Here is a 20,369-nt window from a genome sequence, read left to right as displayed (position 1 = left end):
GGGCTGGAGCACGTGACTTATGAGGAGAGGCTGAGGGAACTGAGATTGTTTAGTCTGCAGAAGAGAAGAATGATGGGGGATTTGATAGCTGCTTTCAACTACCTGAAAGGGGGTTCCAAAGAGGATGGATCTAGACTGTTCTCAGTGGTACCAGATGACAGAACAAGGAGTAATGGTCTCAAGTTGCAGTGCGGGAGGTTTAGGTTGGATATTAGGAAAAACTTTTTCACTAGGAGGATGGTGAAGCACTGTGGAATGGGTTACCTAGGGAGGTGGTGGAATCTCCTTCCTTAGAGGTTTTTAAGGTCAAGTTTGATGAAGCCCTGGCTGGGATGATTTAGTTGGGAATTGGTCCTGATTTGAGCAGAGGATGGGACTAGATGACCTCCTGAGGTCCCTTCCAACCCTGATATTCTATGATGTGTGTTCTGAGGACAGCTAATGGGCAAGAAAAGCAGTTACATTGATGTACCTTCTTCTCCCAGGCTGGAAACACAGCACGTTCCCCTACTGGCAACCGGATTGTGGTGCTAGCTAGTGCTTCTCCCACAACTGCTGGCAACCGTGGCCTGGGCCAACGGTAGCCACCCTTTCTCTAGTAGCTCACTCCTGGTGTATGGGGAAGGTTTGAGACATCCAGAAAGGCAAGTGAAGAGAGAGTTGGTTCTTAAAGAACATCGCTGTTGTCCCTCTGCTTCCAACACTCACAGTACTGGGTATATGTCTTCTAAGTCGCAACCCCAGCCCCAAATACCTTCACGCGCCTCCCTTAGGGTATGTCTACAGCTCAAGCTGGAGGTATTTATTATTCCCAACTCGATGAGATATACTCATACTAGGTCTCATCGAGCTAACACGCTCAAAATAGAACGTGGCCGCAGCCTCGCTAGGGGCAGGAGCAGCTAGAGGCCCCGAGTGATGCCCGTCGGAGACGCTAGATGCATACGCAGGCCAGATAACCCCTCCCTCCATTTGCATGGCCACAGCTACATTCCATTGTTAGCACGCTAGCTCCATGAGGAACCAAAATAGAATCTAGTGCTCACTCCTGGAGCTAACAAACATATAAGGCAGGTAACATTTCATTTTTGCACCTTAAATAGGCAGATGTGTATCCGAATACAGACAGGGCTTGTCGACAGTAAACAATCTGAGGAACACTAAAGGTGTAGTTCCATTGGAGGTAGCAATGATGGGAGTGCTTGAGTATCTGGGGACCAGGTGGCCACCTGCTCTTTTACCACTGTGTTTTTAGTAGAACTGCTCCAAGCAGGGTTAGATGCCATGGTGATAAAAATGCCTGTACCCTATCCACACTAATGCTCCCTCTATTGATAACGCAATGGGTGGGAGACTTCCAGAAAGAGTCTAAGATAGACCCAGCCAGAGGGACTAAACCTACTGAATAAGATGCCGCTTTTACACAGTCACTTCTTATAGCAGACCTGCACTTTAAGGAGATAAGAAAAGGATTGTTTTTTTGGAGAAGTATAAGCTGAACACTTTTACTAATCAAAACGACATAACTTAAATATAGTAGAAACCACACATGGTGAATTGGGTTGTAGTGAAACAGAATGGCAATCCCAAGTGATTCCAGCGCATCACCATTTTCAGGTTGCAATCCCAGTTAAGTAAATCCTCTGCTTAGCAAGGCTTTCTCTGTGCAGGGTAAGCAGATGACTTCGCTATACAATGGTTCTAGTGTTTCAAACGAACTCCCACCATAAAGAGAGGGCATGAAAGGAAGTGTCAGGAAAGAAAAAGAAGAAACAACTAGAGTACTACAGGGAATTCAATTTTTAATTTCATAGTAAGTTTGCTGCCAAATTGCCAGTAACAACCTTCTGCATTTCACTCAGCTGTGCAGATGTTTCAGGCTGGTTTCGGTGTCATGTGAGCCCCATTGGTGGGACAGCATTGCCAAGTTTGGGAAAAGCCTCATAACATTCAGGTTGTGGGGCAGGTTGGATACTAAACCTCATCAAGTGAGGCAATGGGTAGTGTTCTGCTCCTTCCTGGCTAGGGGCAGTTGGAATTAGCCACCTCCGTTTCCTCACCCATGTGGCAGCCTTTTTACAGTAGACACTTGGAGTTACCCAGTGGTCACTGTGAAGCTCCTAGGACTGGTACTAACTTTGGAACTGTGTGGCTCTAAATTGGAGATTAGCCATGTCTCAGGACCCTGCAAGTATTGCTACACATGCATTTTGTGGGAATGATGCTGTTTCTGAGACTTGAACTTGGGATGTTAATCTAATCTTTCTTCTTGTGTTTTTTAATAGCTTTCCCCTTGTGGGTCTTGCATTAGCACTGTTTGATCACTCAGACTAGTAATGCTTGTATTAATAGTAAGGACGAACTTTGAAGATTTCAGCCTTTAAGCTGTACCGCCTGAGTGTCTCTTTGCCTCCTTAAATTCCCTATACAGTGTTTGGTGACTACAGCATGCTTTGCGAGCTATCTTAAGTTGCTTGTATAATGTTGCTTTAAGCTGTTAAAATAGCTGCCACTTTCTCCCCCGAGATGTGGTTGTGTTTCAGGGGTGGGTGAAGCAATTTTCAGCGAATGATATGCTATGGTGTGTAAAGCCTTTAGGACAAAATAAGTGCAAGTAGTTCAGGATCTGGATCCAGTCAGGGCCCCAAGAAAGCCATGGTTAGCGACTGACCCATTAGCGTTGGAATTCAGCTTTCGGAACTGGACAGCTGGGAGACAGGCCAGGTTAAATGAGTCCATGGGGCTTCCTTCAACATTAAAGCATTCATTTGCAGTAATAAATATAGAGTGCAGTTAATCTATGTCCAGAGCGTTTTGAAGAAGTTCTTGGAATTGCTGTTGCTTGCCACATTTTAGCTCCTTTAATACCATTTGCGGCTGGCTTGTGCTGTACTCTATTAATCTAGTAAGTGCAGCTCCAAAGACAATGAGGTACAAAAACCTATGCTGGTTGTCAACAGAGCCCACTTGGTAAGGGGTGAGCTCCCCTCTCTGACTATCTTCTCTAGTGAATTGGTAAGTGGGTGAAAGGACTTGGTGGATGGAGGGATTTGGGCTCTTGACTGCATTCATGTGAAAATAACTTTCTCCTTTCCCTAGTGATCTAGAATGTTCTCTAGAGGTTCCCGTGCATCTTGTGGTTGAACTCTGGCCATTAAACGCTCTCCTTTTCCCTGCTGTTTCCTAGCTCAGCTATACAAGCTAGAAGGGCTACAAACCATTGCTGTCACAACCAACGGGATCAACTTAGCTAGGCTGCTGCCACGGCTGAAAGAGGCGGGGCTGGATGCCATTAACATCAGTTTGGATACTCTGGTTCCGGCCAAATTTGAGTTCATCGTCCGGAGGAAAGGTACAGACATTCAAATAACATGTCGCTGGTTATAGGGTGACATTGCCTATCTTTTTATATCCCTGTTTGTTCAGCCAGTCTCTTTCAAACTTCTGTTGGGAGAGAAGTGAAATTCCCTTCCTAAATACCAGCCTAAAATATCTACACTTGGCTTGAGCTTGATAGCTGGCCCTCTTCCCTTCTACTCAGCCTTCTTTCACAGGCAAAACCCCTTTTCATGAGAACGGGTGAATAACAGCTTGAGGTAGGAGGTCTCATAACTACATTTGTCAATTCTCAGCTCTACACTGTTCTCCTGTTCAACATTTTTAGCCAGGAACAGAAACAATGCTCTAAAACCAATTGTCCACCATTAATAATCAAATGAAGGCATGAATGGCTGCCAGATTGTTCCCCTGACACCCACAAAAACTGAAAATAATTCATTCAGATCAGAGGTGGTCAACCTACTCCTTGCCATAACCACATGTGACAGCTGACAACAGTTTTGTGACAGCCCCTGCTCCTCGCCTGTCTAACCATAAAGAAAAAGAAGATGGTCATGAGTCACTGAAACCCATTTGTGACTCCCAGCTTCAGAACCTATTATTCCCAAATACTGGATGATGATGAATACAGAATATATTCACTGTATGCCAGGTTGGTTCATGATTTGCCTGTGATTCACCAGCTCTGCTTCTCATGCTGACATTTGTTCTTCAACTCTATAAACATTTGTTTTCCTTGGGGTACAAGCCCTTCCACACACTTTCTACAGTGAATCCTGCTTAAGGACCCATCAGATGGGCAATCTTGTGTCTTCAGCAACCAATTTAAAATGTCCCCATATGGTTTACTATACTGCTTCTAATGACTCCTTAAGATAAGCCCTGGTGACCTGTGAAATGAGTTAATGGTTCAGTCCAGTTCCTAGTGGACAAATACCCTGCATTGAAATTAGCTTCAGAACTGGCACTATTTGGAACCTTGTTGGCATTTCCAGCAGAGAAGTCAAGCTCTAAATAGACCACAAAGACAGAAACTTGCTGTCAGCAGTAGAAGAGGTCTCCCCAGGTCATGCTTGAGGCATGCTTAAATGTGTAGTGAGACATTATTATGGGCACAAGAGAAAACTATCCCATTGTGGAGGAAAGATAGGCAGTAGGGTAAGAGACCACCCTGACTTAACCAGGAGATCTTCAATGACCTGAAACTTTAAAAAAAAAAAAAAAAAAAAAAAAAAAGTCATACAAAAGTGGAAACTAGGGGTACGTCTTCACTTACTGGAGGGTCCGGCGGTAGGCAATCTATGTTCTGGGATCGATTTATCGCGTCTAGTTAAGACGCGATAAATCGATCCCGGATCGATCCCGGAAGTGCTCGCCGTCGACACCGGTACTCCAGCTCGGCGAGAGGAGTACGCGGCATCGACGGGGGAGCCTCCGTGCCGCGTCTGGACCCGCAGTAAGTTCGGACTAAGGTACTTCGAATTCAGCTACGTTATTAACGTAGCTGAATTTGCGTACCTTAGTCCGAAGTGGGGACTTAGTGGGGACCAGGCGTAAGTCAAATTACAAAGGATAAATATTTTTAAACAAAACAAAAAACACAAGCATGTAGGGACACAAATAGAAAGGCCCAGCCACAAGATGAGATTAACCTAGCTAGGGACATGAAGGGTAACAAGAAAACATTTTCCAAAAACATAAGAAGCAAGAGGAAGACCAAGAACAGAGTTAGGCCCATTACCCAATGAGGAGGGAAAGGCAACAGAAGATGCAGCAATGGCCGAAGTGTTAAATGCCTTTTTTGTTCGTTTTCACCAAAAATGTTAGCAAAGTGAACATCCGTGTGAGTGGGGTAGGATCTGAGGCTAAAATAGGGAAATAAGTTAAGAATTTCTTAGACAAATTAGATGTCTTCAAGTCAGCAGGGTCTGATGAAATACATCCTAAAATACTTAGGGAACTGGCTGAAGAGATCTCTGAGCCATTATTAGTTGCTATCTTTGAGAACTTGTGGAGGATGGGAGTGATCCCAGAGGGAATGGAAAAGGGCAAATAGAGTACCTATCTGTAAAAAGTTTCAGAGTAGCAGCCGTGTTAGTCTGTATCCGCAAAAAGAACAGGAGTACTTGTGGCACCTTAGAGACTAACAAATTTATTAGAGCATAAGCTTTCGTGGACTACAGCCCACTTCTTCGGATGCATATGATATGCATGTAGTCCATGAAAGCTTATGCTCTAATAAATTTGTTAGTCTCTAAGGTGCCACAAGTACTCCTGTTCTTTTTATCTGTAAAAAGGGGAATAAGGACAACCCAGGGAACTGTAGACCAGTCAGTTTAACTTCCGTAGCTGGAAAGATAATGGAGCAAATAAACAATCAATTTGTAAGCACCTAGAAGAAGAAAAGGTGATAAGAAGAACAGGAGGACTTGTGGCACCTTAGAGACTAACAAATTTATTAGAGCATAAGCTTTCGTGGACTACAGCCCACTTCTTCGGATGCATATAGAATGGAACATATATTGAGGAGATATATATACACACACAGACAGAGAGCATAAACAGGTGGGAGTTGTCTTACCACCTCTGAGAGGCCAATTAATTAAGAGAAAACAAACTTTTGAAGTGATAATCAAGCTAGCTCAGTACAGACAGTTAGATAACAAGTGTGAGAATACTTACAAGGCGAGATAGATTCAATGTTTGTAATGGCTCAGCCATTCCCAGTCTTTATTCAAACCGGAGTTGATTGTGTCTAGTTTGCATATCAATTCTAGCTCAGCAGTTTCTCGTTGGAGTCTGTTTTTGAAGTTTTTCTGTTGTAATATAGCCACCCGCAGGTCTGTCACTGAATGACCAGACAGGTTAAAGTGTTCTCCCACTGGTTTTTGAGTATTTTGATTCCTGATGTCAGATTTGTGTCCATTAATTCTTTTGCGTAGAGACTGTCCGGTTTGGCCAATGTACATGGCAGAGGGGCATTGCTGGCACATGATGGCATATATCACATTGGTAGATGTGCAGGTGAACGAGCCTCTGATGGTATGGCTGATGTGATTAGGTCCTATGATGATGTCACTGGAATAGATAGTGATAGATAGAAAAGGTGATAAGTAACCGTCAACATGGATTTGTCAAGAACAAATCATATCAAACCAACCTAATACTCTTCTTTGACAGTGTAACAAGCCTTGTGGATGTGGGGGGCGTGAGTAAATGTGATATATCTCACTTTAGTACACTTGAAATCCTATAGCAGCACAGCAGAAAAGGTTCTGGAAGTTGTAATGGATCACAAACTAAATATAAATCGCAAACGTAACTCTGTTGCAAAAAAAAAAATGCAAAACTTATTCTGGTATGTATTAGCAGGAGTGTTGTAAGCAAGCCACGAGAAATAATTCTTCCACTCAGCACTGATAAGGCCTCAGATAAGTCCAGTTCTGGGCACCACACTTCAGGAAAGATGTGGACAAATTGGAGAAAGTCAGAGGAGAGCAACAAAAATGATTAAAGGTCTAGAAAACCTGATCCATGAGGAAAGATTGAAAAAACTGGGTTTTAGTCTGCAGAAGAGAAGACTGAGAAGGACCTTGATAAGTTTTCAAGTACATAAAAGATTGTAAAGAGGAAGGTGATAAATTGTTCTCTTTATCTACTGAGGACAGGAGAAGAAGCAATGGGCTTAAATTGCAGCAAGGAAGGTTTAGGTTAGACATTGGGAAAAACTTCCTAACTATAATGGTTGCTAAGCACTGGGACAAATTACATAAGGAGGTTGTGGAATCTCCATCATGGGCGGTTTTTAAAAACAGGTTAGACTAACACCTGTCAGGGATGGTCTGGAAACTCTAGATCATACTTAGCCTTGCCTCAGCATAGGGGACTGCACTTGATGACCTATTGAGGTCCCTTCCAATCCTACATTTCTATCATTCTATGTTGGTTTTATATGTGTGTAGTTAGTACTGCTGTCCATCCTGTACTCTTTAATGTGGCTAAACAGAGCCTGAGGTCACTGATAAGGGGGCATGAGTCCTATCACTTTTTTCTAGCTAGTGAATTCAAATGTAAATTTCAGAGACCTAAGACAACAACAAATACAAAATGTGATGGTGGGGATATGTTAAAAGTTCCTTTTAAATGAACCTTAATGCTCAACATGAAGTTCAACCCAAATGTTCAGGTTTGGTAGATTTTTTTTTTTCCCCTCCCAACATGAAATTCATCATCACACCCTTATATTTTTGAATGCAAAAAAAAAAAAACCCTCAGTGTCTGTGAACCACGTGGACTGCTAGCTTAGAGACAATGTCTCCCCTTAGCCACTAGATGGTGCTGCAGTACCAGTAAAGTCAAGAACAAGCTATGTAAAACTCTGCAGGGCTACAGAAAGTAACTGTAACCTATTGAGCACTCGGCCATGGAGCCGAGATTTCACTGTGCTCCCCAACCAGAATAAACCTAGAGCGTGGGATGATCCATGTCTGACAGGTGAGGAAAGGTGGTCGCTCTCTTTCTCTGGGTACTTGTTTGGTTAATCTGGCTCATGATGAGGAAGTTCACTGTGTTTGGATACAGAACTCACACAAATGAACATTCCCTAGATGAGAAAGTTAGAGAGGCAATGTCATTGGTGTGGTTGCCTCATGGTAAACAGTGCAGGAAAATACCTGGCTGTACCAGGGCACAGTTGGGAGTCCTGTCCACTCTTTGCTTTTCGCTGCCTGCACTTAAAGACTAGCCAGTTTCAGGCACTTGTGGGAAATGAGTTCCTTCTCTGCTATTGAAGGGACACACCTGATCCTGCAGCTTCCTGAATTACATGGCAGCAGCTCTGGATATCCGATTGGGAGTCATTAGCAATGTGCTGCTTATAAACTACATCTCACTAAAACTTGTTGAGGGAAAGGCGTAATTACCGGTATATATGTTCTGAAAAAAAGTCTTTTAACTACAGAAAGGGGAGAGTGCTGCTGAGCCCAAAGGTGCAGGGGAGAGATGGGGAAATTCCCAGGGTTTTTAATAAAATGTATTAAAAGGAAGGTAAAAGTAAAGTTACTAGTTTTCTAAGACTTTGGGTGAAGGAGAAATAGGGTGAAACCAATAACTCCAAAAGTGGGTGACTTTTTTTTTTAGTTGCATCCATTTAAAAAAAAAAAAAGGTACTTTTGCATGACTTTAGACCAAGTTTTATAGTGAATGGAAGAGTTCACCATAGGGATGAGTCGAGTTATAATGTGAAAGCACAGTGAGGCAGACACTTTAGGGCTTATTTGGGGGGGAGGTATCCAGAGAAAGGGTTCTGGTTCTATGGGTTCAGGGTTTTTTCCAAGGCTTAGTAATCCATTGCCTGGGAACTTTTACAGTGGTTATGCTGGAGTCTGAGGAATAAACAGTACATTAGGGAGGGAGGGAGGATGGCGCAGTGGTTGGGATGTTGACCTGTGACTCAGGAGACCTGGTCTGCCTTAGATTTCCTGTGTGACCTTGGGAAAGTCACTTAGGCCCAGATCCTCAAAGGTATTTAGACACCAAACTCCCATTTCTTTTAATAAGAATTAGGCACCTAAATACCTCTTGAGGATCTGGGCCTTAGTCTGTCTGGGCCTTCAGTTCCCTTTTGGGAACATGGAGATAATAGTACAGTCTTACCTCACAGATATGGAGGATAAATGCACTGAAGATTGTGAGATGCTCTGCTACTTGAGTAACAGGAGCCACATAAGTAACTCAGATGCATGAAAATGAGGAACATGGTGTCTCAGCTCCTTCCTGCCCTTCACGCCCTATGGAATGAGCCAGTGGAGAATACCTGCACTTCGATGCTGATGCTGGAAATGAGTTGACAACCTCCCTCGCTTTTTCAGATCGCCCCTGGAGGCGATGTGATGACAGCCTCCCACAATCTCACCTTTGAACTTGTGCCTTGAAACTACTTCTCCTGCAGGGATGAAATCTGGGAGGTGGAATCCCAGCTGAGACCAATCCAAAGGGGTTGTGAGCATACGCATTTGCCTGGATAGGACCCTGCCTCAAAGAGTCTGAGGGACTGAGTGAGTGTGGCTGGGAATAAGAGGAAGAATTGAGAAGGACAGTTGTTTATACATCACAAGCTGTAACCCTCCTCAGATCACCCCTACCCAGCTAAACCCAAGCATGCATGGACTTGGGCGTGCCTGGTGTCTTTGATCTGCTGCTTGGGGCTGTGTTTTGATGACTGGCCTCTGGGGGTTCAGTTAAGGATCCCCTTTTGGCATTGCCAAAGTCACACTATCCCTCTCCGTTCAGTCCTTCCGAGAGGTTGCTGGGCTTCCCAGTCCCTGTTCGTGACTCTGGGACATGTTTATAGCAGTGCGTTATGATCTCCCCTGCCATGTTTAGTCTGCAGCTCGCTTAATGAGAATAAAACCCACCGTTGATGTCATGGGCTTCCTAGGTGCCAGCAAAGCAAACACTCTTGTGAGGAGGAGAAAGCAAACGGGTTCTGAATTCAAGCAGCTGATGTTTGCATCAGTTCTTTAGTTTATTAGCCCTGTGCTCTTCACCCCTGCACCCCACTTTCATCCTTCTGCTTTGCAGGGCTGGCATTAAAGGAGCTGCAGTTGTGGGTCAGAAAAGATCAGTGGGACTGGCGTCCTCTGCTTCCCTCCTGTGCACCCCTGTTTGGTGTGCCCACTCTGAACTAGCCAGGGAGCAGATGGGTTAAAGCTCCCTGATCTTGTTCGTGGCATTCTTTGTGTATTGAATACTGGAGAAAGGGACTGGATGGGCAGCCCTGGAGACACAAAGGCACTTGCTTATTTCCAGTAGCATCCACAGGGTACTGGGCACTTCCCAACCCAACAGACCAGGACTCCATTGTGCTGAACATTGTACAAACCCAGAACAAAAATCAGGCCTTGCCCCAAAGAGCTTACAATACTTAATGTGTATGAACCCCTCTTTTGTGGGACCACTGCCTGGACTGCCAATGAGAATGTGGAGGGACACTTGATGCTTATTCTGATGATGGTTTTTGATGTCAACACGTGTCCCCTAGGAACTAGACATTGTGGCCACCTGTTCACAGCAGGGAACAACGTTTTGCTGCTAGTTCTCTTCCTAACTTTAAGAAACTGGATTATCACTTGGGGTGGGGTTGTAGGGAGCATGGGAAGGGAGTTCAGATTTTTCCAAGGCCCTTGGACTCATGAATTGTCTAGCTTCTTGGCAATTAGGAAGAATAAGTATTGAGTGGACTCACTGTCTGGAGGTGGGAGATGGGGTGGAGATGCAATATGAGAGGATGAGGCTAAGCACGTCTATTGCTGAGGTCACTGCAGTTTCTGATTCTTGTCTCATCCTTTCCGGGAAGGTCAAAGGCCAAGCTGAACTGGTTTTGTAAAAGCTCTCTTTCAATGTGCCCATCAAAGTGACGGGTCAAATGATTCATAAAATGAGGATGCCATGAAAAGTCGCCTGTCACCTTAAAACCAAAGTCCAAGCCATTAGCTTTTACAGGAACCAATAAAAATCTGTGGTCAGGGGCAAGTTCGGAATTCTGGCATTTTTGTCCATTTCTTGATTCATTTAGCAGCTCGTTGCAGAGTGGTCAACTGACAGAAAGTGACGTGCTGCAGTCTTAGCAGAGGCAAAAATGCAACAGACGCCTCTCCTGATGGCCTCTTTTAGCAATTGTTTAGTGGGGTTTTTTCCCCCCTAAATCCGGGAGCACTTTTTGGAGATGCTCTCCCATGTTGGTAGAACTGGGGGTAGTGATGGTCAAAGCTGAAGCACAGAGAAGTTAAGGGCCAGATTTTTGAAGGTATTGGGTGCCAAAAAAAAGCAAAGGTGCCACAGCCATTAAGCAACTCTGCATTTTTTGGGCACCCAAATATCTTCAAAAATCTGGCCTCAAGTGACTTGCCCAAGGTCACACTAAGTTGACGACAGCAGCAGAGTTGAAGACAGAACAAAAGTCTCTTGACATCAGTACCATCTACTGGGCCAAGCCGTTTTGTCTCTGCCATCTTTTTGTCTGATACTTACTGACTTGCTCATCTTTTGTTAAGACTTAATTCTTGTTCCATTTTAGGCTTTCATAAGGTAATGGAAGGAATCAACAAAGCCGTTGAACTGGGGTACAATCCTGTTAAGGTAAGATCATTTGTTGTGTAGTGCTCTTGAACCCTGTGTTTTACTCTGACTTGATACTTTGCCTTTTTGGGGGTGGTTTTTTTTTTTTTTTTTTTTTTTTTCCCTTCAGAGGTTGGCAATTTTTGTAAATATTGAAGACATTTTCCAGTAGCATTCTAGGGCCTTCCCAGGACATAAGGGTGATCCCACCTCTTCACCTTGTGTAATTGACTCGGACGTTTTTCATTCAGAGCCTCAGGGTATTGAGATCTTACATGGGAACACCAGGCTCCTTCTCTCCCTCCAGGTGAACTGTGTAGTGATGAGAGGCCTCAATGAGGATGAGCTGTTGGACTTTGTGGCGCTCACGAAGAACCAGCCGCTCGACGTGCGGTTCATCGAATACATGCCCTTCGACGGTGAGTACTCCTGGTCTGTAACTGCCTGTGCAGTTTTGCCTTCTATCGCGGGGAGTGAATCTGGCTGACAAGTCTGCGCTACTTGGGCTTCTTTTCTGAAACCTGATTGCGTTGACTGTCTCCTGCGGGGTGCCTGAACCCCTATTTTAAACCTAAGAGAAGCTTTGTGTAAAGTAGCCACTGTAGTTTTCACTGCTGTGTCCAAGGACGCAGGGCAGGTGGATGGCAGGTCAGCGTGTAGTGAGTGGGAGGTTGGGTGCCCTGCAATGGCCAGGGGCTGGAGGAGGGTCTGGCTTGTTGTATATTGGAGATGCCTTTCCTGCGAGGGAAATCTCATGGAAACAGAATGGTGTCACCATTATAAGCTATGTTCCGCCTGTGAAACTTCCTTAGCTCCCTCCTCTCATCTGTTTTCTATCACGGTACCTGTCCATGGAGTGGGCTGTTCTGCTTATGGTGAGTTCAGACATGGGGTACGTCTACACCGCAAAGGAAAACCTGTGACTGGCCAGTGTCAGCCAATTCGGGCTGCAGGGCTGTTTCGTTGTTGTGTAGACTTCTGGGCTCGGGTTGGAGCCCAGGCTCTAGGATGCAATGGGGTGGGAGGGTTCCAGAGTTCAGATTCCAGCCCAAGCCCAGAAGTCTACACAGCAATGAAGCAGTCCTGCAGCCCAAGCCCCATGAACCCAAATTGGCTGGCATGGGCCAGCACGGGTTTTTGTTTGCTGTGTAGACATACCCATGGTGCCCTTCAAGAACCCAGGATTCTAGCTTCTTTGCTTCCCATGGTCCAGAATGAAAGTGTCCTCCGTGCTCACGGTATCAATATTGCTCTTTGTTGGGGTGCACTTTTCCTGCTAACTCTTTCCAGAAAGGCCCTCCATCTCCCCCTTCCATTCCCACTTTAGGAAAACTGGGGCCATCTCCCCAAGCTATTCCATGTTGGAATAATTTATCTTCAGCTTCTGCATTAAACTGTGCCAGCACAAGGGCAGAAGCCACAAATCTGCACCAGAGCTAGCGGATGCAGAGCCCCCGGCTAGGACCCTGTCGCCACTTCGACACAGACAGTTGTTCTGATTGTCTCTCTACAGACCCTTGCCCTTCCTGACCAATCCAGGTTAGTTCACCGTTCATTGCATCCTCTTACCCAAGGAGACAAGGATTGCTAGAACAATCAATTGTAAGGGTCAATACAGGTCCTCACAGTTTGGGTGTTGAAAGGGGCGATTGAAATCCAGGTAAAAGGACTTTCTGTTCTTTCCTATTTAAAAACTCCTGGTGGCTAAATTTGTGCTGATTTAAAACCTAGGAAACAAGTGGAACTTCAAGAAGATGGTGAGCTATAAGGAGATGCTGGATACAGTCAGGCAGAGATGGCCTGACCTGGAGAAGCTGCCCTGTGAGGCCTCCAGCACAGCCAAGGTGGGTGCAGGCTAAGAACACTATGAAGGGAGACCCAAGGCTTCAGCAAAGTGCACAACAACTTGTATTTGGAATGGCTGGAGCAAAGAGGATTCGCATGTGGCATAATGCTCCATAGCCACCTATGTAATGATCCCAAGGACATTGATCAAACTGCATGCACACAGCCTCAGTGAGCAACTGTCATTAACTTTTCCCATGGAAATACCAGGCATCTACCAATTACCTCTCTGTCAGGTGTGAGTGTCGGGGGGGTAGACATGTTGGGGCTTATTTTGGGGAGTATCCAGAGAGAGGGTTCTGGTTGTGTCGCTCATAGGAGTTTCCATGGTATGAGGAATACTAAACATGTATTCTCTAGCCATATCTTTATTCCTATTTTAGTCTTGATTTAAACGTGGGATCTAGAGGTGACAGGTCTTAATCTCCCCTGGTTCAGTGTATAATTAAAAAAGAAAAGAAAACCAAACCAGGCACCCCTTAGACTCATTAAAAGTTGAGGAGCAGTCATTGATGCAATGTTTTTGTTTGCTTAAATAATTTTAATATAAAATAAGTTTAGGCCTTAACACAGGTTGTTGTCATTTCAAATTTAATTTTAACCAGGTTTATTTTTTCAAAAGAAAAATGTACCTAATTTAAATTACAAATCCATTTAAAACATGTAAATATCATTGACTTGTATCCACCCTGATCTATTCTTCTGTCCCGGGGCTGCTTCAGGCTTACAAGGTACCAGATTTCCAGGGGCAGATCAGCTTTATTACCTCCATGTCAGAGCACTTCTGTGGATCCTGCAATCGGCTGAGGATAACCGCAGATGGGAACCTGAAGGTAGGCAATGAAACAAGACGTCCTTCACCGACTTAGAGCTGAAATAGGGGGTTGAATTACTTCTCGTAAATGGAACGGTGTTGGAGATGGAAGAGGCAGTAGTGGAGAGGGGAAGGAAAGTGAGGGTGAGATTTAGACAGGGATAGACTGGAAGGGGGTGGTCAGGGGGACAGGAGAAGGAGCGTTCAGATGCTGACTGTACTCTGTAAACTGCAATGTAAGGAGAGGAATTGATGGCCCAAGAATTGCTCCATTGTGTAGCACTCAGATTTAAAAGAATGTCAGTGTGAAATCTTGTCAGTTTAAAAAAAAAAATAGTTTCAGGTCAGCCTGCCTGAGTCCCCCTGCTAACTTCTGTGGTTATATATGTGCAGAAAGTGAACAGGGTGAATAAAATTCCTCATTTTTACTTTCAAACAGTCTTGTGTTATGTGGGACAATAGCAAATTAAAAAAAAAAAACTTTGACAGAAATAATGTGTAAGTGACCATAACAGGGTCAAAACCACTCATTTTCCATGTTTTTCCATATACCTTTCAATACTCATATGTTGAGATCCATTTGTCAATGTTCAGGACCCTTTGCTGACAAAAGAGTAGGTGTCCTCTAAGTTAGCTGAAGGTGGCACAGTTGTACTAAAGCAACTTGCCCAAGAACAAAGTAATCCCATGACAGGGATGGCAACTTTGTATTGGCATCAAAACAGTTTGTGTGCATTCCCAGCAATTGCAATACACTTTAAAATATAGAAGCAGTAGCTGTGGAACTTTTAAAAAGCCTCCTGCTTGAATACTTCCTTCCTGGATTACCCTTGGGAACCAGCTGGGGCATCTCTCAGCCCAGCCATGGTGCAAGAAGACCTACAACAGCAGGAGAGATGAAGGAAGGAAACAAATCTCATGACATCTCCGCCTGCCTGCTGTGTTTCCAGATGGTCCAGTTCTATATACTCCTAAAGTAAATGGCTAGCTGGTGGCGTTAGGAGTACTAGAATTAGGAGAACTGTAGCCATTGTTCTCCCATAGACCAGGTTGTTTTTTTGCTGCCTGATGTTCAGGTAAACTGCTGTAGTAGTGGATCCTATTGGGTTCACAGCAAAACATCGTTTGGCTCCCAGACATTGGACCTGTTCTGAGTTGAATTTTGTGCATTGCAGCCCAGCAGGCCACTGAATCTTGTTATCCAGACCCAGTACTGCAGTGAATTTCTAGTTTTATAGCCCATCCCATGAAACGCTAAAAATTAACATTAAAAATGTTCATCCTTGACAATGAGCTTGGAGATCTGGGTACTGTAGGGTTTGTCTCTTACATGTTCATTCAAAGGCCTGTGCTTCCCCTCCTCCCCCCATTTAGGTTTTGTAAGGGTATGGATTTGCACAGCTTCCCTCCTCTGCTGACTCAGGCCTCAAGGCTGCAAGGAGCTATGCAGAGACAAGACAGCAGTGTTATACCCTACAGAGACCCAGATGCATGGCTGGGAAGTGACTGTGCCTTTTTATTATTTTGAATGCTTTGCTCAGTTATTACCCAGGATGCTGACGTTGGTTGTAATAGGAATAGTGTTTCCCGGCTAGCTTTATTCACGGTCTCTCCTCCCCTTGGTTTATTGCAGGTGTGCCTTTTTGGGAACTCAGAAGTGTCCTTGAGGGATCACCTACGGTCCGGTGCTTCGGACGACGAATTGGTTCAAATTATAGGAGAAGCAGTGGGCAGAAAAAAGAAACAGCATGCAGGTATGTTTACTGTGTACAAATAATAATGAGGGGTTAGGACAAACTGCCCTTTTTCTAAAATAGAATGGATGATTCGCAAGACCTGGTAGCAGGGAGGGAAAAGCTATTTTGTGGAATTAGTGACTCAGGAGAGGAAACTCTGAGGTTCCCACTTGATTAGGAGCATTATCTGCCACTGGTCTTAATGAGGCAACTGGTGACAGGCCAACCTCAATGTTCCAAGGTTACTCTGAAATCTGGGTACTTTTCTGAAGCTTTCTTACCCACTTCCTGAGCTGGAACCCAGGCTGTCTAGCCACCGTGTGAATTTCTGGGGTTGTAAATAGAACTCTGAGCGTGGCTGTAAATGAGTGTCCTCCTCCTGGGTGCCCCCTTGTGGCCTTGAGGCAGTCCTGCAAGTGACCCCTCACCTCAGTTTCCCTCTTGAGTAACCCAAACGCCTCCACTTCAGGCTCTGCTTAAACAACACCTCTGCTTGGGCCCAGTAGATTACAACATAGTCCATATCACCCCAGTGCACACAGTCCTTGTTCGCACTATACCTCACTGTCTTCTGTCACAACTAAGCTCCTTATCAGCCCTTGTCAGTCCCTCTGCTAGGGCAGCCACCCCAACGCTTCCTTCTGGGGTGCACCCCCGCTCTTCCCAGCAGACAGTCCCATGGCCTCTCCATGCAGCCTTGCCAGGGGAGCATCCCTCACTCCCTCAGGGTCCAACGACTAAAGCCATCTGCTGCTCTCCTTTCCTTTGGTCCTCTCTGGCCCTTGGCTCTGGCTCAGAGCCAGCAGGCAACTCCCTCTGCTGCTCCTCCTGCCTTCAGTCCTCTGGGTTGGGGAGGTCAGCCAGCAGCCCCCTCTTGCTATTCTCCTGCCTTCAGCCTTATTTCGGGAGAACCACTTTCTGTCTCTGGCAGCTTTATCTCCGGCCCTTCTCTTGTCTGGCTATTACCATCGCTAGTGGTAACCTACCTTCTCGTTGTTATGAATGCAAACCTTTTCCCTTGCCTGCCTTTCCACTTTGCAGCATTCTGAGAGAGCCACATTTTCTCATTAGAATAAATGAAGACCACAAGTACCGGAGCTAGGCTGCTGATCCATCTAGTCCAATCTCTTGTTTCTGACTGTGACCAGTACTGATTCTTCAGAGCAAGCTGAGAGAAACTGCTAAGATACAGCTGGTTCTGCAGCACTGCTCTGGGGATGGGGAATGGTTTCATAACCCCCATGGTGATGCATTTACACCCTGATGCTGGAGACTGGATTCTTCTTCTCTCACCTGGCATACTTGCAAATGATTTTATTCACAAATCTCGTCCAGCTGTCTTTAAAAATTCAGCTGCCCACTGGAACTCCGACAGCCTTCTCAGTGAATTCTAGACACTGACGCTTTGCTGCAAGGAAGTATTTCCTTTTTTGTTCTAAATGCACTTTCCATTAATTTTATTGAGTGACTCTCTTTAGTTCTCTTATAAATCCCTAACCGTTGTCATTATCCTTCTCTGTACCTAGTAACTCTATCTGCAGGTGAGGTGACCAAAGCTGAGTGCGCGATCTCAAACGAGGGGGTAAATCCAGTTTTTTTCATCTTCTGTCATTCCAATCCCCAAACAGTCTGATGCTTTTCTTACCCTGCTGCCTCTGTACACTGAGCAGACATCTTCATGTCCTGGGAGGAATCTGACACGTTCAGCACTCCTCAGTATATGAGCGTAGACTAATTTTCACTGTGCACAACCCTTACCCAAACACAGTTGGGTCTGCCACCATGTTGTCCAGTAAATCTAAACTGTATGTCCATCTGGAGTCTCTCACTACCTTTTTTTTTTTTTTTTTTACTACTCGGAACAATTTGAAGTCATCAGCATATGCCAACTCAGTGTTCCCTACTGCCTCCAGATCATTAGTCCCCGTACCACCAATCCTGGGGTCTCTCGGTATTAGCCTGCCTTGTAGTGGAAGGTATACAGATGTATTGAGAGATATACAGTTATATGTGTAACCTGTTTACCTATACAGTGAAATACCATTGCTGCTGCTGAAATATGACAGTATGTCTAAGGTACTTAAATGGCCCCCGTCACCATAGTAACTGAGTGTCTCACAATCTTTTAATGTAGTTATTGTTGCAAACCTTCGGAGGCCATATAAATACTATTATCCCCATGTTTATAAATGGGGAATTGAGGCACTGAGAGCCTACATGACTTGCTCACATAACACAGGAAGTGGCAGAGCAGGGAATCGAACTTTGGTATCCCAAGTCCTAGGCTAATGCTCTAACCACTGGACCATCCTTCTCCAGTCAGTCTGAATTATTTGACTGCTGTAACATGCAGAGAGTAAGTCTGGTTATAGGAGACTTTCGGGAAAAGGCTCCACTGTATGATGGCAGCTCTGTACTTGGGCACTTGCATATTGTCCTCAGACCATGTTTTATGTTTTAATGAGTTAATTGGTATTTTCTTGTTAGTTTTTTGGGCTCTCCTTCTCCTAGTGGGTGGGTTAGGAATGATGGGGTGGAGGACAGCAGAAGAAAATAAATGACTTAAAATGGGTTTTAAAAAAAAATAGTAATTTTTACATGTACATTATTTTATTTCTAGGCATGTTTAACATTTCCCAGATGAAGAACCGGCCAATGATCCTGATCGGTGGGTGACAAATCAGTACGTAATACACACACCATGGTTTTATTAGGGTTACATCTCTGGGGAGTGGAAAGGGTTGGGTTTTTTGGTTTTGGTTTTTCCTAAGCTGCGTATAGTTCTATTTCACTTTGGGCAGAGATGAATTGATTTTAAGAAATGTGGTCATTTTTAAGTCGATCAATGAAAAAAGGAGTGTGGGGGGGAGAGAATTGGTGACTCATCCATCAACTTCAGCCTGTCATCCTGCCATAGATCATTTATATGGCTGTCAATGTCCATTTTGAGCTTTTAAAAAAAAGTGTTGCATGTTAAGGCAACTATGTCTCCTGTTTGCTTCCTTTGCATTAAGCAAGACCAGGACAATGATACTACAGCACTTCTGGGTGTTTCTTATAAAGCAGGATCTGGCTGAGATTTTGGTACCTTGAACAAATTACAGCATAAACATTAAACTTAAAGGATGCAGGCTTCACTTTATTGCTGGGGTAGAATTCATTGATGGTGACACACTACTGGGGTCCCTGCGCTCAGGTATTGTGGCATAGCTACCAAAGGAAAATCTTGCTCCTTCACCTCACCACCCATATCCCCTGAATCTGGACAAATGGGTTTCAAAACCCTGGCATTTAATTTAATGAACAGTGTGAGGACTCACTTGCATAAACCATGGGGTGAGAATACCACTTACCAATTGCAGCCTAGTGGCTGTCGGGTACTTATATAGCACCCCTATCCATAGCGTCTGAATCCCTAATGCCTTGGACTAAAGCCTGGGGGGCAGCAATGAGAGTGCATTCTTCTTCTTTTTCCCTTGTCTTCCCAGGGGCATCATTTTCGAACCCACCCTTGGCTAGAATGCTTGCCCGAGAGTTCTCTGGCATTCACAAGCACAAATCAGCTCTAATTCAGAGGGGGTGGGGGAGAACAGATTTCAAACCATTTACTCCTCTAATCAAATAGTCTAGTGGTCAGAATAAAGAATTGTGTCTCCTGGGTTTTATTCATTGCTGTTACTGATTTTTATGTGACACTGGCCAAGTAGGTTTGCCTTTTCTGTGCCTGTATCTCCCTCCATTTATAAGGAAGGGGTGGAAAAATGTTGGGTGGATTGCTTAGTGAATATTTGTAAAAGCATTTGAGATCCTTGGATGGAAGGTGCTTTAAGTATCATTATTCCTTGCTAAGAAGCTTTGATACATCAAGGGGGAAAACATTTTATTTCAAGCCCACTTCTTCTTCTCTTCCAAGCAAAGCAGAAAATCAGCCATTATGATTATAACTTGGTAACTCAAAGCTGGCAAGAATGGGCAACTGCAAGTACCTAGACTGGGAACAAACAATTGTATCGGTGGGAAGGTAACATTCCTTAGATTTACAAAACCTGTTCCTTTAATCAGTACTTTAGTAAACTCCACTCAGGGCTGGTCCACACTGGGGCGGGGGATCGATATAGGAAACGCAACTTCAGCTACAAGAATAGCGTAGCTGAAGTCGACGTTTCCTAGATCGAACTAAGTTTTACTTACTGCTGGTCCACGCAGCGCAGGCAAGCTCCCCTGTCGACAGCGCTTCCTCCTCTTGGCGAGCAGGAGTTCCGCAGTCGAGGGGGGAGCGCTTCTGGGATCGATTTATCGCGTCCAGATGAGACGCGATAAATCGATCCCAGAAGATCGATCTCTACCCACCAAATCGGGCGGGTAGTGTGGACCTAGCCTTAGTCTCTCTGCAACTGGATTCTGCAGAGTGTCATATTAATATGAGCTTTTGCTCCCCCCGCGCCCTTCTCTCAGAAGAAAGGTTTCACTCAAGATTCTTCCACTTCTCATTTCTTTGATACCGTGCTGTCTTCTGC

General features: G+C 44.7%; 1 protein-coding gene across 5 annotated transcripts in view; it reads left to right on the top strand.

The window, feature by feature from the left end:
* The window catches only part of MOCS1 (molybdenum cofactor synthesis 1), a 50,902-nt gene that overhangs the window by 21,016 nt on the left and 9,517 nt on the right, over positions 1–20,369 (top strand). For 2 of the 5 annotated variants that reach the window (XM_005289506.4, XM_005289507.5), the window contains exons 4-10: positions 3,188–3,352; positions 11,417–11,478; positions 11,765–11,876; positions 13,189–13,301; positions 14,025–14,135; positions 15,750–15,870; positions 18,473–18,520. In XM_005289506.4, the coding sequence (XP_005289563.2) occupies positions 3,188–3,352; positions 11,417–11,478; positions 11,765–11,876; positions 13,189–13,301; positions 14,025–14,135; positions 15,750–15,870; positions 18,473–18,520 (732 nt within the window). Of the gene's footprint in view, positions 1–3,187; positions 3,353–11,416; positions 11,479–11,764; positions 11,877–13,188; positions 13,302–14,024; positions 14,136–15,749; positions 15,871–18,472; positions 18,536–20,369 lie in introns of all 5 variants that reach the window. The other 3 variants (XM_005289508.4, XM_065589289.1, XM_042848518.2) reach the window with 2 other exon arrangements.

This window comes from Chrysemys picta, chromosome 3, assembly GCF_011386835.1.
Source record: "Chrysemys picta bellii isolate R12L10 chromosome 3, ASM1138683v2, whole genome shotgun sequence".
Lineage (NCBI taxonomy): Eukaryota > Metazoa > Chordata > Testudines > Emydidae > Chrysemys > Chrysemys picta.
The sequence above is the reverse complement of the archived record's forward strand: the minus strand, read 5'-3'. Positions and strand labels throughout refer to the sequence as shown.